The sequence below is a fragment of the Salvelinus namaycush genome, chromosome 3, assembly GCF_016432855.1.
Source record: "Salvelinus namaycush isolate Seneca chromosome 3, SaNama_1.0, whole genome shotgun sequence".
In the NCBI taxonomy this organism is placed as follows: Eukaryota; Metazoa; Chordata; class Actinopteri; order Salmoniformes; family Salmonidae; genus Salvelinus; species Salvelinus namaycush.
The window spans coordinates 82,786,543-82,801,400 of record NC_052309.1 but is presented as its reverse complement, the minus strand read 5'-3'; the positions used below and the strand labels follow the sequence as shown (position 1 = coordinate 82,801,400).

The 14,858-nt window shown below is 44.4% G+C and overlaps 1 protein-coding gene across 1 annotated transcript in view; it reads right to left on the bottom strand.

Annotated features, from left to right (window-relative positions):
- The window catches only part of cep112 (centrosomal protein 112), a 177,268-nt gene extending 162,720 nt beyond the window's left edge, over positions 1-14,548 (bottom strand). The window contains exons 1-6 of the mRNA XM_038986120.1: positions 14,496-14,548; positions 13,767-13,869; positions 13,462-13,652; positions 13,071-13,234; positions 4,816-4,903; positions 2,464-2,544 (exon numbers count right to left, since the gene is read on the bottom strand). Of these exons, the coding sequence (XP_038842048.1) occupies positions 2,464-2,544; positions 4,816-4,903; positions 13,071-13,234; positions 13,462-13,652; positions 13,767-13,863 (621 nt within the window). The 5' untranslated portion in view covers positions 13,864-13,869; positions 14,496-14,548. The remainder of the gene's footprint in view (positions 1-2,463; positions 2,545-4,815; positions 4,904-13,070; positions 13,235-13,461; positions 13,653-13,766; positions 13,870-14,495) is intronic.
- Positions 14,549-14,858: the final 310 nt, after the last annotated feature.

The window sequence follows — 14,858 nt, the reverse complement described above, 5'->3', positions numbered from 1 at the left end:
CCACACAGCTTAACTCTGTCTATGTTCCACAGTGCAGAGAGCACAGCCACACAGCTTAACTCTGTCTATGTTCCACAGTGCAGAGAGCACAGCCACACAGCTTAACTCTGTCTATGCTCCACAGTGCAGAGAGCACAGCCACACAGCTTAACTCTGTCTATGTTCCACAGTGCAGAGAGCACAGCCACACAGCTTAACTCTGTCTATGCTCCACAGTGCAGAGAGCACAGCCACACAGCTTAACTCTGTCTATGTTCCACAGTGCAGAGAGCACAGCCACACAGCTTAACTCTGTCTATGCTCCACAGTGCAGAGAGTACAACCACCTGTAGATCTATTATAGATGATGCTGGTGGTAGTGGAGGCTAGGGGAGCGTTGCCAAGCACACTGCCTCTTATCATTATCACTACCACAACACAGAGCAGAGCAGGGCTTCACGTCCCCGTCTGATACAGGGAGAGAGAGAGATGAGAGAGAATCATCAACTTTATCAAAAAAGAGAGAGACCCGTACAGGTGGAGGAGGAGAGAGGGAGAGAGAGGGAGAGAGAATAAATAAGGGAATAAAGACAACATCAGTGTACTGCTTATCTCTCCCAGGTCCACTGACTCTCCAGACACAGGAGATAAGACAGGAACACATCTAAAGACTCAGTCTCCCTCTCCTCCTTCCTCCCCATCCTCCTCCTCCTCTAGCCCTCATCTCACTGCTCTCTGACTGTATCCCTGTGGTCTGACAGGCACTGCAGCTGTGTCGGTGCTAGTCAGTAGTTGTGTGTCAGTGTGACAGGCAACGTGTAGTCTACTGGGCATGGGGTACTCTGTCATCCAATGGTGGTATATTTCATATAACCAGCATGGAACTGGCTGTGACTGCAATATGCTTCTCAGGCGTCTAGGGCTTCCCCTCTGCTTCAAACAAGCAGGAATTGTAATCCAAACCCTGGTGTGAGAGACCTATATACTGTACATACGATGTTTACAGACGGAATAACTTAGGGATGATTTTTAGCAGGACACAACGTTTTGGAACATTCAGACAGAAATACAGTACATAACCTAAAGTATGTAGACACCTGCTCATCGAACATCTCATTCCAAAATCATGGGCATTAATATGGAGTTGGTCCCCCCCTCTATGCTGCTATAACAGCCTCCACTCTTCTAGGAAGGTTTTCCACTAAATGTTGGAACATTTCTGTGGGGACTTGCTTCCATTCAACCACAAGAGCATTAGTGAGGTCGGGCACTGATGTTTGGCGATTAATCCTGGCTCACAGTCAGCGTTCCATTTCATCCCAAAGGTGTATGATGGTTCTGAGGTCAGGGCTCTGTGTAGGCCAGTCAAGTTCTTCTCCACCGATCTCGACAAACCATTTCTGTATGAACCTCGCTTAGTGCACTAGGCATTGTCATGCTGAAACAGGAAAGGGCCTTCCCCAAATGGTTGCCACAAAGTTGGAAGCACAGAATAGTCTAGAATGTCATTGTATGCTGTAGCATTAAGATTCCCCTTCACTGGAACTAAGGGGCATAGCCCAACCCATGAAAAACAGCCCCAGACCATTATTCCTCCTCCACCAAACTTTACAGTTGGCACTATGCATTCGGGCAGGTAGCGTTCTCCTGGTATCCGCCAAACCCACATTTGTCCGTCGGACTGCCAGATGGTGAAGCGTGATTCATCACTCCAGAGAACGTGTTAACACTGCTCCAGAGTCCAATGGCGGCGAGCTTTACACCACTCCAGCCAATGCTAGACATTGATCTTAGGCTTGTGTGCAGCTGCTCGGCCATGGAAACCCATTTCATGAAGCTACTGACGAACAGTTAGGGTGCTGACATTGCTTCCAGAAGCAGTTTGGAACTCGGGAGTGAGTGTTGCAACCGAGGACAGTGTTGCTCCTAGACGTGTCCACTTCACAATAACAGCACTTACAGTAGACCAGGGCAGCTCTAGCAGGGAAGAAATGTGACAAAATGACTAGTTGGAAAGGTGGCATCCTATGACTGTGCCACATTGAAAGTCACTGAGCTCTTCGGTAAGGCCATTCTACTGCCAATGTTTGTCTGGAGATTGCATGGCTGCGTGCTCGATTTTATACACAATTAGCAATGGGTGTGGCTGAAATAGCCATATCCACTCATTTGAAGGGGTGTCCACATACTTTTGTATATATAGCACAGGAGGTTGGTGGCACCTTATTTTGGAGAGGACAGGCTCGTGGTCATGGCTGGAGCGGAATAAGTGGAATGGTCTCAAATACATTGATACCATTTTATTTGCTCTGTTCCAGCCATTATTATGAGCCGTCCTCCCCTCAGCAGCCTCCACTGATATATAGTGTATGTTATGCATGCTTATTGGACTAGAATATGTTATCACGTTGGCTCTATTCGTGGCATTCCTATCTGCCACGTTCAACAACGTTTGGCTACTGAACGTGGCCCTGGCAGACATACCCCCAGGTTCCAGCTGTTGAGTCGAGCCTCCAGGTCACTGTCGTCAAGAGACGGCACCACTGGCTTCCTGTGGCCATCCACCTAGGGACCAAAGAGAATAGGTGATACTGAGTGTGGGACAATAAGTGCACATAATGTTCAGTAGGGTGTGTTGTATTCTTATCAGCCAGCCCCACCCAACTGCTTCTGAAACCCTTCTTTACCATACTCTCCTCCTCTCCCCTCCCCTCCATTCTCCTTCCTTACTCTCCTCTTCCCTTTCCTCTCCATTGTCCTTCCTTACTCTCCTCTCTCCTTTCCTCCATTCTCCTTCCTTACTCTCCTCCATTCTCCTTCCTTACTCTCCTCGTCTCCTCTTCCCTTTCCTCTCCCCTCCATTCTCCTTCCTTACTCTCCTCCTCCCTCTCCTCTCTCCTTTCCTCCCTCTCCTCTCTCCTTTCCTCCATTCTCCTTCCTTACTCTCCTCCATCTCCTCCCCTCCCTCCTCTCTCCTTTCCTCCATTCTCCTTCCTTCCTCCCTCTCCTCCTCCCCCCTACCCTCCATTCTCCTTCCTTACTCTCCTCTTCTCCCCCGCCCCTCTCTCCCTCGCCTCTTTGCCTCCCTCCCCTCTCTCCTTTCCTCCCTCTCCTCTCTCCTTTCCTCCATTCTCCTTCCTTACTCTCCTCCATCTCCTCCCCTCCCTCCTCTCTCCTTTCCTCCATTCTCCTTCCTTCCTCCCTCTCCTCCTCCCCCCTACCCTCCATTCTCCTTCCTTACTCTCCTCTTCTCCCCCGCCCCTCTCTCCCTCGCCTCTTTGCCTCCCTCCCTCTCCTCTTTGCCTCCCTCTCCTCCTCCTCCTCCTCCTCATTCTCCTTTCCTACTCTCCTCCCCTCCCAGCCCACCCCACCCTCCGTTCCTCCATTCCTCTATTCTCCTTCCTTACTCTCCTCCCCCCACCCTCCTCTCCTCCATCTCCTCTTTGCCTCCCTCTCCTCTCCCCTACTATTCTTCTCCTCTCTCCTTTCCTCCATTCCCCTCCTCTCTCCTTCCTTACTCTCCTCCTCCCTCCTCTCTCCTTTCCTCCATTCTCCCTCTCCTCCTCCCCCCTACCCTCCCTTCTCCTTCCTTACTCTCCTCTTCTCCCCTGCCCCTCTCTCCCTCACCTCTTTGCCTCCCTCTCCTCCTCCTCATTCTCCTTTCCTACTCTCCTCCCCTCCCAGCCCACCCTCCTTTCCTCCATTCCTCTATTCTCCTTCCTTACTATCCTCCCCCCCACCCTCCTCTCCTCCATTCTTACTCTCCTCTTCTTCTCCTCCCTCCTTTCCTCCATTCCCCTCCCCCCTACCCTTCTCTCCTCCATTCTCCCCCTCCCCTCTCCTCTTTGCCTCCCTCCCTTTCCTCTTTGCCTCACTCCCTTTCCTCTTTGCCTCACTCCCTCTCCTCCTTGCCTCACTCTCCTTCCTTACTCTCCTCCCCTTCCACTCCTCCTCCCCCCTACCCTCCTCTCCTCCATTCTCCTTACATACTCTCCTCCTCCTCTCCCCCTCCTACCCACGCCAGATGTTTGGCGGTTCCAGACCATTACCGTCCCCGTCCTGTCCCCCTGCAGTCTAAATTCCAGTCCAGGGGTCACAACGCTCTCCCCTCTGTTGTTTTGCTCAGTCTTTTGTTACAGGGCGCCCCACTTCTGAAACACTGTTATATAATGTGAACTTTACGTGAACGTTGTGTGAATGTTATGCAAACGTTTCCAGAGTGCTGCTGTTGATTCAGGATCAGGTTTTGTGAACATTTCATATATACGTTATAATGTGAACATTTCCAGGGTGCTGTTGTTTTCGGGTTAGGTTTTGCCTGGGGTTGGGTTTGGGGCGTGGGTGAGATACCTAAGAAAGAGAAATATCCAATAAAGTCGAAGTGTAGGCATTTTTTAAACCTGATTAAAATTAAGTGGAGGGTGGACCTCTCCCTCTCTCTTTGTCTCTCGTAACAGAACTAGGCACACTGCCAAGTTAACACCTCATATTACAGACAAATGACAGAAATACCAGGCTGATTAAAATGGTCATAGTCCTGATTCATCGCCTGTAAATGTCACCCACAGTGTTTATTATCATTGATATCGCGGTATGCCAAGTATGAGTGTCACGCACGGTGTAATGTCATACTCTCTGTGTCACAGCCATTCAACCTACCGTGTGAAAATACAATCAATGGTATGATATGATGGAGAACGTCATTACAGAATAGAATATGTCCTGCCTGAAATGTAAGACTCCGTAATTACAAACTCCTTAACTAAGATAAAATAGGCTAAAGGTAAAAAAGTTGCCAAATAGTGACAAGGAGTTGAGTACTAGAGTACTGCTGACCCCTTTGTTGTGGTCTTCAGAAGAGCGTTTCACTGGGCTGGGGGCCAGGGGCCGAGATGGAGACATCTCCTCATATAGCCGTCTTCTCCTGGACACAGAGGGAATGAGAGAGAGAGATAGAGAATGTGAGAAAGAGAGGGAGGGAGAAATGTGAGAAAAAGAGGGAGGGAGAGGGATATATATAGAGAAAGGGAGGGGAAAAAGAGAGATGGAGAGAGAGAGATTTCCATTAGGAAAGATTGAAGAAAACAACAAAATACAAAGATCTGAGTGTATCACTGGTTACATTACAGGAAACTGCTTCGCTCAATCACTGGCTTACATCATGTCTATCAATATAATGTGTAACTCATCAAATGTGAGTCGTGCTGTACAGATGTAGGATCTTTATACTTTGACTTGTATTGTCGCAGCAAAATAATACTGCAGCAACATGATTTCAACGGCTATTAGCTGGTGAGGCTATTTCCTGCGGTGCAGGAAAATTCTGAGCAACAAAAGAGTGATCAAATTAAGATCCTACAGCTGTACTTGCCTCATTTCTGATGCAGCTATGCTTTCAGCTCAATGTTTTACTCTCAAAAGCTAACACCCTTGCCTCTCTCACTTGACTTTGTCCTACTAGCATTGGCTTTGCTGATGGCTACTTTATTGAGAAAAACAAATACTTACCATGACTGAGATGTGGGATCAATACATTAGATCAATACATTAGAGTATCCCAATATTATGTTTAACTTTAGCTAGCGCTAGTCAGCTGTACCTGCGCCAAAACTCTGGTATTTCTTCTCTAGCTTGTTATCCATCTGTTTTTTAAATGGTGAGCCAACATGTTTCCATCACTTTTATTTCCATGATTGATTAAAACTCGCTTTTACATGGCTCTCTCTTGTTCTACTGCAACAGACAAGGTGAATCGTAATACATAGAATCGTGAGAATCGCAATACATATCGTATCAGCATCTACACTACCAGTCAAAAGTTTGGACCCTCCTACTCAATCAAGGGTTTTTCTTAACTTGTACTATTTTCTACATTGTAGAACAATAGTGAAGACATCAAAACGATCAAATAATACCTATGGAATCATGTGGTAAGCAAAAAAGTGTTAAACAAATTCTTCAAAGTAGCCACCGTTTGCCTTGATGACAGCTTTGCACACTCTTGGCATTCTCTCAACCAGCTTCAACTGGAATGATTTTCCAATAGTCTTGAAGGAGTTCCCACATATGCTGGGCACTTGTTGGCTGCTTTTCCTTCACTCTGTGGTCCTACTCATCCCAAAAGATCTCAATTGGGTTGAGGTTGGGTGACTGTGGAGGCTAGGTCATCTGATGCAGCACTCCGTCACTCTCCAAGAGCAAACTAGATGGGATGGCGTATCTCTGCAGAATGCTGTGGTAGCCATGCTGATAAGTGTGCCTTGAATTCTAAAGAAATCACTGACAGTGTCACCAGTAAAGCACCCCCACACCTCCTCCATGCTTCACGGTAGGAACCACACATGCGGAGATCATCCGTACACCTACTCTGAGTCTCACAAAGACACGGCGGTTGGAACCAAAAATCTCAAATTTGGACTCAGTCTAATCGGTATCCTTTGTGTGTATTTCCGGGGCTACAACAAAAACATGTACTGTTGGGGGTACTCGACGACCAGAGTTGGGAATCCCTGCACTAGGACACGTCCTAGCAAAACTATTTTTCTTCCATTTCATGCCTACTGAACACAACCAAGAGAGAACAGACAACAATGGGAACCTCGGCTACTGATTCTGACAAGCTATGCTTCATTAATTAGTATTACCAGCTAATTAAGCATATACACTGGAGGCAATTACACCGGCTTAACAATGACTGAATAAATCTGCACAATTAGGGAAGGGTGGAGACGATCGGAGAAAGAACAACTAGTAATGTACCGAGGTATGCGATGAAAACATCCAATTATTTCTCTAGGGCACTTTTAACTACAGTCATTTAGGCCTATATATTCACTTTGTTTTCCTCATGTCCTTAACACTCCAGAGTTCTATGAAGTACTTTTCTGTCACAAGAGACTGACAGTTGGACCACAGACAATCACTTGCCTTTCTGAAGAAAATGTATTGTGCATAAGAGGGCGATAGAGAAGGTGGACCAGTGAAATTCAGCATCAGAGGCAGGAGAGGGCGCTCTGTGTGTCTACATTCTGTTATAAAGTGAGCGAGACTGAATGATACAAAACTTGTATGTTCTCAATTACAGTGTCAGTTGAGGTCTAACTTATCATCATGAAACTAATGGCGTGCATATTTTGTATCCTTTGTGTGTCTCTCTACCAGCTGTAAAAGCAGCCTACGAGAAAACTAGCAGGCACACTTTCTTCCCCTCAAGTATGCATGCACACACACACACACACACACACCGGGGGCCAAGCGAGCAGTGCAATGTCGGGCCTCAAAGTCAACAGGTGGATGAGGATAATTGAATCAGATGTGTCTGGAGTCTGAGGCCCAGAGATCAAAGCTGTGCCAGCCAGGCAGGTCGGGGCTAGGGGAGAGAGAGGGTGCGTGTGGTGTGTGTGTGTGTGTGTGTGTGTGTCTCTGCTGCTGCAGCCAGTCTTATTAAAAACAGCCTGACATCTATACGCTTCGTCCATGACCTCCAGGTGCAGGAGCCAGAGGCCCTAGGTCTCACCCTCAGGCACCCCAAGGAAGGCAGCCAGACCCTGTGGCACAAACAAGACGTGGACCCCTTAACTCAACCACCTGGAGGCAAGGTCTAGGCGGCTAAACAGGGCATTTATAAAAGTTGTTTGATGTCTGCTGCTGCAAGGACAATGTTATTGTCACACTTGGCGAGGGGGATGGAGAGGGAGAGGTTAAGGGTTCTCATGTGTGGAGCTCAGATGATAGAAGTCAGAGTGAGTAAAACAGAAAGAGGAAAAACAAAAGAGAAGAGACAGAAACAGAAGGGATTCACATATAGGGGTTAAGAAATATGATGCTAACCACCACCACACATTCATCCTTCCACCTTTGCCTGTTTGCTATGAGGGGAGAAAGACCAGAAATTCCCCTCATCTATAGTAACGAACGCAACACTTCTACACATGCCGAGTCAACATGAGATTCATGTCAAGATTCGGCTCCCCCAACACATACACACACTTGGTCTCTCTCCCCCTTCTCTCAGAGCTCTCCAAGGCACGCCAAAGACAACAACGTGTCAAGACAATCATGGCATGTTTAAGGCCTGATCCATAAGTGACATGTGAGTACCAGGAGTCGGCACGTAGGCTACACACCAGGGCCTCTGAGGATGATCTCTTAACCTGGATCAGCTTGCTACCCCCATTCCTTTCACACAGACACAACTAGACTTTATCAGTTGAGAACAGAGAGAACCATCAGGGTTCTGCTGGTGAGTAACGCCATCTTGTGGCCAAATCTGGAACTTACTCACTCCAGCCAAATATGGTGTCTCTCCTAGCCAGTTAAAAACAGAGTTTCTAAACACAGAGGCCCAACATCAGGATACTTCCGAGATTTTAGGAAGGTGTTCCTAATGTTTTGCATACTCAGTGTAGAACAGGATTGCTGATACAGTCTAACCTGCAAGGACCCCAAAGTTAAATGACTACTTGACCTATCACCCCATTGCCTGATTAATGGCATGAGGCAGAGATCAAAAGATCAGACATCACAAGGAGTCAAATTAGGTCCCTAGAGTTTTATCTAAATGGGAGAGACACATTAAAGAGCATGTGTACTAAGTCATTTTCAGCCTGTGATCCATACGCTCTTTAAATGCTCTTATCCCAATCAGACACAAGTCAGACAAAATAAAATCCAGCTCTTCAATACAGCCAGTGTACTTAGGCTAACTGAGGTTACCGTTAGACATGCTTGTGTAACTGGTCGGATTTGTGACAAGGACATCTCGTACGTCATTGCAACGACTTTTCACAATCAAACGTACGTGTATCTTTAAAGTGACTATACACATAGGCCCACAAACAGAACCACCATGAATTTGAGCTGAATGGTTCTTTGGCTCAAGATGCCACTGAATTTTCCACTGCAAGCAACTAGTCGTCCCGATCAACACATTGTTAATGACATTTTCCAAGATCCACTCACCACTGTCCCCTTGGCCCAGATAAAAAAAAAAGTAGAGTCAAAGCATTACATGTCCTTCCGTCCCTCCCTCCCTCATTGAATTGGGCCTACCCATTGGACACAGACATCCTTTCAACGTCTAGTTTTGATTTGCATTTGATTGAGTTGTCAACTAATGTGAAATCAACCAAAAATGTACCCATGTCATTGGATTTAGGTTAAAAGTTGGGTGAAGGCCTCCAGAGTGGCTCAGCGGTCTAAGGCACTGCATCGCAGAGTTGCGGCGACATTACATGTCACAACTGGGCATCACCTGGAGTCCCATAGGGCGGCGCACAATTGGCCCAGCGTCGTCCAGGTTAGGGGAGGGTACGGCTGGGGGCTTTACTTGGCTCATCGCACTCTTGCGACTCCTTGTGGCGGGGCAGGCGCCTGCAGGCTGACTTCGGTCGTCAGTTGAATGGTGTTTCCTCCGACACATTGGTGCAGCTGGCTTCCAGGTTAAGCGGGCGAGTGTTCAGAAGCGCGGCTTGGCGGGTCATGTTTCGGAGGACCCATGACTCGACCTTCGTCTCTCTCGTGCACGTTGGGGAATTGCAGCGATGAGACAAGATCGTAATCACAAAAATGTGGAGAAAAAAATACTAAATTCCCTTACGTTGATGACTTTTTGCAAATCCAATAATTTTCCCACATTAATTGAACGTCGTCACATTGAATTTATTTTGTTTAAATTACATGGAAACAATGTTTTTGCACAGTGGGTAGCAGCCTAGTAAATAGATTGGCTATGTACAGGGCTCCACATTAATGCTTGTCCTCTTGTCCGGGACAAGTAAAAATATATATATATATATATTTAAGACAAGAAGAATAAGCTATAGATTTAAGTTTTCCGAATGGAAACAAAAAAATGTATCACAAAAATCACAATATCAAACAAATACACCGATCAGAATTGGATCAGAGGCTAACATTGGAATAATATTCAAATATATTTTTCATGTACATATATAAAAAAAGCCTAGATGTCATAGTGTAGGTGATATGCATATTGGCTACAGCCTCATGTCCAAACCAACGCTGACATGAGGGAGGAAGCAGAAAATGTAGCCAAACTTTAATGATACTTTTAATTATATAAATATAGGCTAAACACCAGTCATGTTAGACAAATATAATGAAGGATAATTAACATTAATGTCTATAAGCTTGATTCTGTCGACATGCTCGAGGAACAGTTCGTTCAGATCAAATGGTCACAAGACGGAGAGTGAAGGAAAGGGAAAGAAGGACAGTGCCTGTTGCGCACCGCACATCCCCATCTTTAATCTAAGCGGAGGTGGGTAGCATTTGGAAACTATTTAACCATAAACTTAAATTGTTTAAAACCTAGATGTTTTATGTCATCTTATGAAGTGGGTCTTACCTTGTTCAAAGTAGCCTAGCCTAGCCAAAATACAACAATAGAAATGTTGAGGGAATTACTTTATAATACGCCATTGAAAACAGCATTTTTCTCATGTTCTATAGGCCAAAGGAATAACTCTAGTCATTTTAGTAACCCATGCTAGTTAATGCATCTTTAGATCTCCCCTTTCCTAATCTCTGTCACATGAAACCACTCGCGCATCCATGTGCTTTTGAGAACAGTGTTTTCCTGCCAATTGCATTTAGGAACATTTGCCCATAGCTTACAGCCAAGTGTGCATTGAATATAGTTGCGGAGAGTCCCTGTAATCCTAGATTCAGATCATTCAGGCGAGAAAAAATATCACCCAGATAGACCAGTCGTGTGAGAAACTCGTCATCATGCAAGCGGTCAGACAAGTGAAAATTATGGTCAGTAAAGAAAACTAAGCTTGTCTCTCAATTCAAAAAAACGTGTCAATACTTTGCCCCTTGATAACCAGCGCACTTCTGTATGTTGAAAAAGCGTTACATGGTCGCTGCCCATATCGTTGCATAGCGCAGAAAATACACAAGAGTTCAGGGGCCTTGCTTTAACAAAGTTAACCATTTTCACTGTTGTATCCAAAACATCTTTCAAGCTGTCAGGCATTCCCTTGGCAGCAAGAGCCTCTCGGTGGATGCTGCAGTGTACCCAAGTGGCATCGGGAGCAACTGCTTACCACTCCACTATGTCTCCTTGTCATGGCTTTAGCGACATCAGTACAGATACCAACATGAGCAACAGCTACGTTTGGCTACATACGGACTGTTAGTGGAATTTCCGCAAGAGAGTAACGGTTAATGTGATTGGATGTTAATTATTTGACTAGGCTACCTGTATTTGACATTGTTATTTCGCTGAACACTAGATGGTCAAATTTTATTTTTGGCAGTGAAACGTGCCTACTCAGGCGAGAAAATAAACCTCACCCAAATGTATAGCCCCGTTGGAAAATATAAATGGACTGTTTGAAAATGTGCAGATTGTTTTTTTTGTTTTTTTTATGTGAATCACATGTTTATTTGGCATACCCCCGACGGCATTGCATGTACCCCAGTTTGGGAATACCTGCTCTATGGTATAAAACAAAAGTTATGCATTATATTTTATAAAGTGGTTCATTGCATCATACAATGATGTGTTAGAGAGCAACTACTGTAATTAACCTATTGTAAAAATAATTAAAAGTAGCAGACAATGTTTCAGAATTCACAGGCTGTCCAGCATATTTAGGTTGGAGGAAAAGTCAATGCAAATAATTGTTGAATTCAAATGTTCTGCTGAAAGTCCACAACAATTATCCATTTTTTTTCAGCCTACTTAAGAACCTAGAAACAGGAAGTCTAGGGACTATGCAGTAGCCTATACAAAAATGCAAGTGTCCACTGTCCATATCTGATTGCACTGTCATGAGGTATTCTGTTAAGCTGCCGAAAACAATACAGACTGCGCAAAAAGAGCACAACCATGTCGATTATGTTGTGTAAATTCAACGAAATAGCTACGTCAATGCAATGTGATTACATGAATAAAAACGAGTTAAATGTAACTAAATGGAATCGGAAATGGAATCTACGTAATTCCTAAAAGTAATTATTTAACATGAGGGCAATAAACAATAACAAGTAATACTGCAGACTCTAAGGTTAAAATCTCCCCTTTCTGGTAAATATAGTTATAAATTGCTGAGGTGTAGTCACTTCTCAGGACACAAAATATGATACAAATATGAAATATTTAACATGATGTATTTCCTATTCAACAGAACTGTATGAAGAAGGCTTGAAATGACTTACATGCTTTCTAAATATAGTATAATCAATTTATAAAACCACTAACTATAAGATGTCACCTTCCTTACAACTGTAAAACACTAATTTGTCTGTTTAGTGTTAGATAAAAGTCTCTCTTGATCAAAATGTCTACCCCATTCGCTGTAAACGTCTCACGGAGCTCTAGCTTGGCTTCCTGAACTCGTTAGGAACTCGCCTTTCATTTCATATTAATATTGTCCGTCTATGACAAACAAAGTATTTGTTTAAAATCTAGAAATATTTTAGATAATGACTATCGAATTGATCTCTCCTGTAGCGCTATGATGTAAGGATTGCAGGCATGTGCTTTGTCAGTGGCTGTGACGTAGGGATCAGCCAGGAGTTCATGTACAGTCGGAAGAGCTAATAACAATGGCAGGAGGGACAACCCAGCTTCAAGTGGTTTCATATTTCCCATCCTAGGTCACACAGGCTCAGAAAATATACTACTGTGTCCATGGGAATAAAGGCTATCACTCAGTGCAATGCGGTGTATAACATACAGTCAAGACAAGATTTAACAGGTGAACAGACAGTTTATCTTTTACATTGAAGTATGTATGCAACTACTGTAAAAAACATGTTGAGTAGCCTAGACAATGTTTCAAAATTCAAGGGCAGTCCAGCATTTAGGTTGTGGGAAAAGTCAATGCAGAATCACACAGGTCCCATAAACAGGGGACTTTAAATCTAAGAGGTTTTTAAGTAAGTGGAAATAACTAGGAAACTATGTTGACTCAAACACTTTTGCCCAGAGGGTGAGGTGGTCTATTCCAGGATAGACACTTGTGTGTGTTTGATTTCAGCAGACTTCTACTGTAGCTGGCAGGCATAGCAGTTGAGTATGTAGCTTAAGCTCTAGTCTATGCTGGGGAATAACCTACCTGTGTGTGTTAGAGTAGGCTATGGGTGAGGAGCTGGCCCTCTCTCTGAGCAGGCTGTCCCAGGAGTCGTCACCCTGGCCCAGCTCTCCCGTTACCCAGTCAGGCAGGCCTGCGGTGCTCTGCTCCAGGCCCCGGCCACATAGAGGCTCGTCAAAGTAGATGGACTGGCAATGAGAAAAGGTGCAGAGCTGAGTATAGCCATCTAAAACAGTCAAAAACATATAACATACAGTCTACAAAGTACTATAAAATGGAATATCATGAATTAAACAAATAAACAAACATAAACAACATGGGCAGCCTACTAACAGTATAGAGCAGAAAGTATACTATTTATAATAGCTTACATCATCAGTGCACTTTAGTACTATACTGAGGATTGTTTGTTTACCATATATGTTGGTAGAGTCTTGAGACTGCCTGACTCTGGCTTGTGGCTGAAAGGGCCCTCCAGGACCCCTCTTCTGAGCATGTGCAGGAGCAGGCGGGCGTACATGTTGCGGTTCTTGCGTCCCATCAGGCCCGAGCCGGATACACCTGGGTCACACAGCTTCTTGATCCACAGGGCACATCGCTGGCGCTCTGAGGTCAAATAGGGAGCAAGAAATGACAATCAATGAACTACTAACACATGACAATTACAATTTATAGAACACTTGCTTTTTAGTAATACAACTCATTTTACTGTAGGCCCACCTGTCTTGTTTTGTTTTAGGACATATGGTTTCATGTCAACCAGGTGATGGTCAAACTCTGAGTCCAGTTTCTCCCATGTCTCCTCTTGTTTGTTCATAATGTCCTACACATTGGGAATAACACACATTTAACGTGTACTTTCGACTGGTTACTGTGTTCACATGCAAACGTGTCCATTCCGCCCCTCAGAGCACATTTTAGCTACTGCTTCACAAAAACCATGCGCAACTAAACTACAACTTCAGAACTAGAGGTTTCAATACAAATGTAGCAAGTCCTTGCTGTTACTGTCATCAATTCGGCATCCCTGCATAGAACTAACGTTAGAAGAGTTGGCTACACACAGACTGAGCCACCAAGCTCAGCTGGCTAATAACAACTGAACCGTTGCTATACACTTTGACTTGCATCGAGAAAGTGAGGACGGCATGTCTATCCTACTAGCTATCTCTCACAACTGAATCTGACATATAGCTAGTTTGCCAATAATGGTGCAGCTAGCTAAGTTAGCTTTGTTAGCTACAGTAGCAATCTGGCTAGCATCAGTTCTGTTGCTAACAGTAGTTCAAGCAGCACATCAAAACGACAAAACAAAGTTGCCGCGCGCTTAGTATTCACTGCTAATTTGTATAAATTTTACTAGTTAGTTAGATAATTACGATATATTCCACTTCAAGCTAACATTGTGCGATAATACTGGAAAAGGTAGAGTTATTGGCTTGTTATTACCAGCTTCTGCAGATCTAAACGGTTCAAACTTCTGCTACACAGACTGCGTCCAACGTCACATCCTTTTTCCGTAAACAGAAAACGGGAGCGCCCTTGTTGTCATAGAAACTGTCAAGCTGATGAAACAAGTGCTCATGCTGTCATTTCCAAAATTGTACACTTTCTGTGCATTTGCAAGATGTTGCATTGAGTATAGAGTTAAATAGTTGTACATAATTATGTGATGCAGACCTGCGTTTACTATGCACAGTTCTATTTGGTTCTAGGTAAAAAAATCAAATAATGGGAAACAAGTAGCCTAGGCCTAGCCTAGACTATTTACAGGATTTGTATATATTTTAAATGCTTTCAAATACTAAAAAG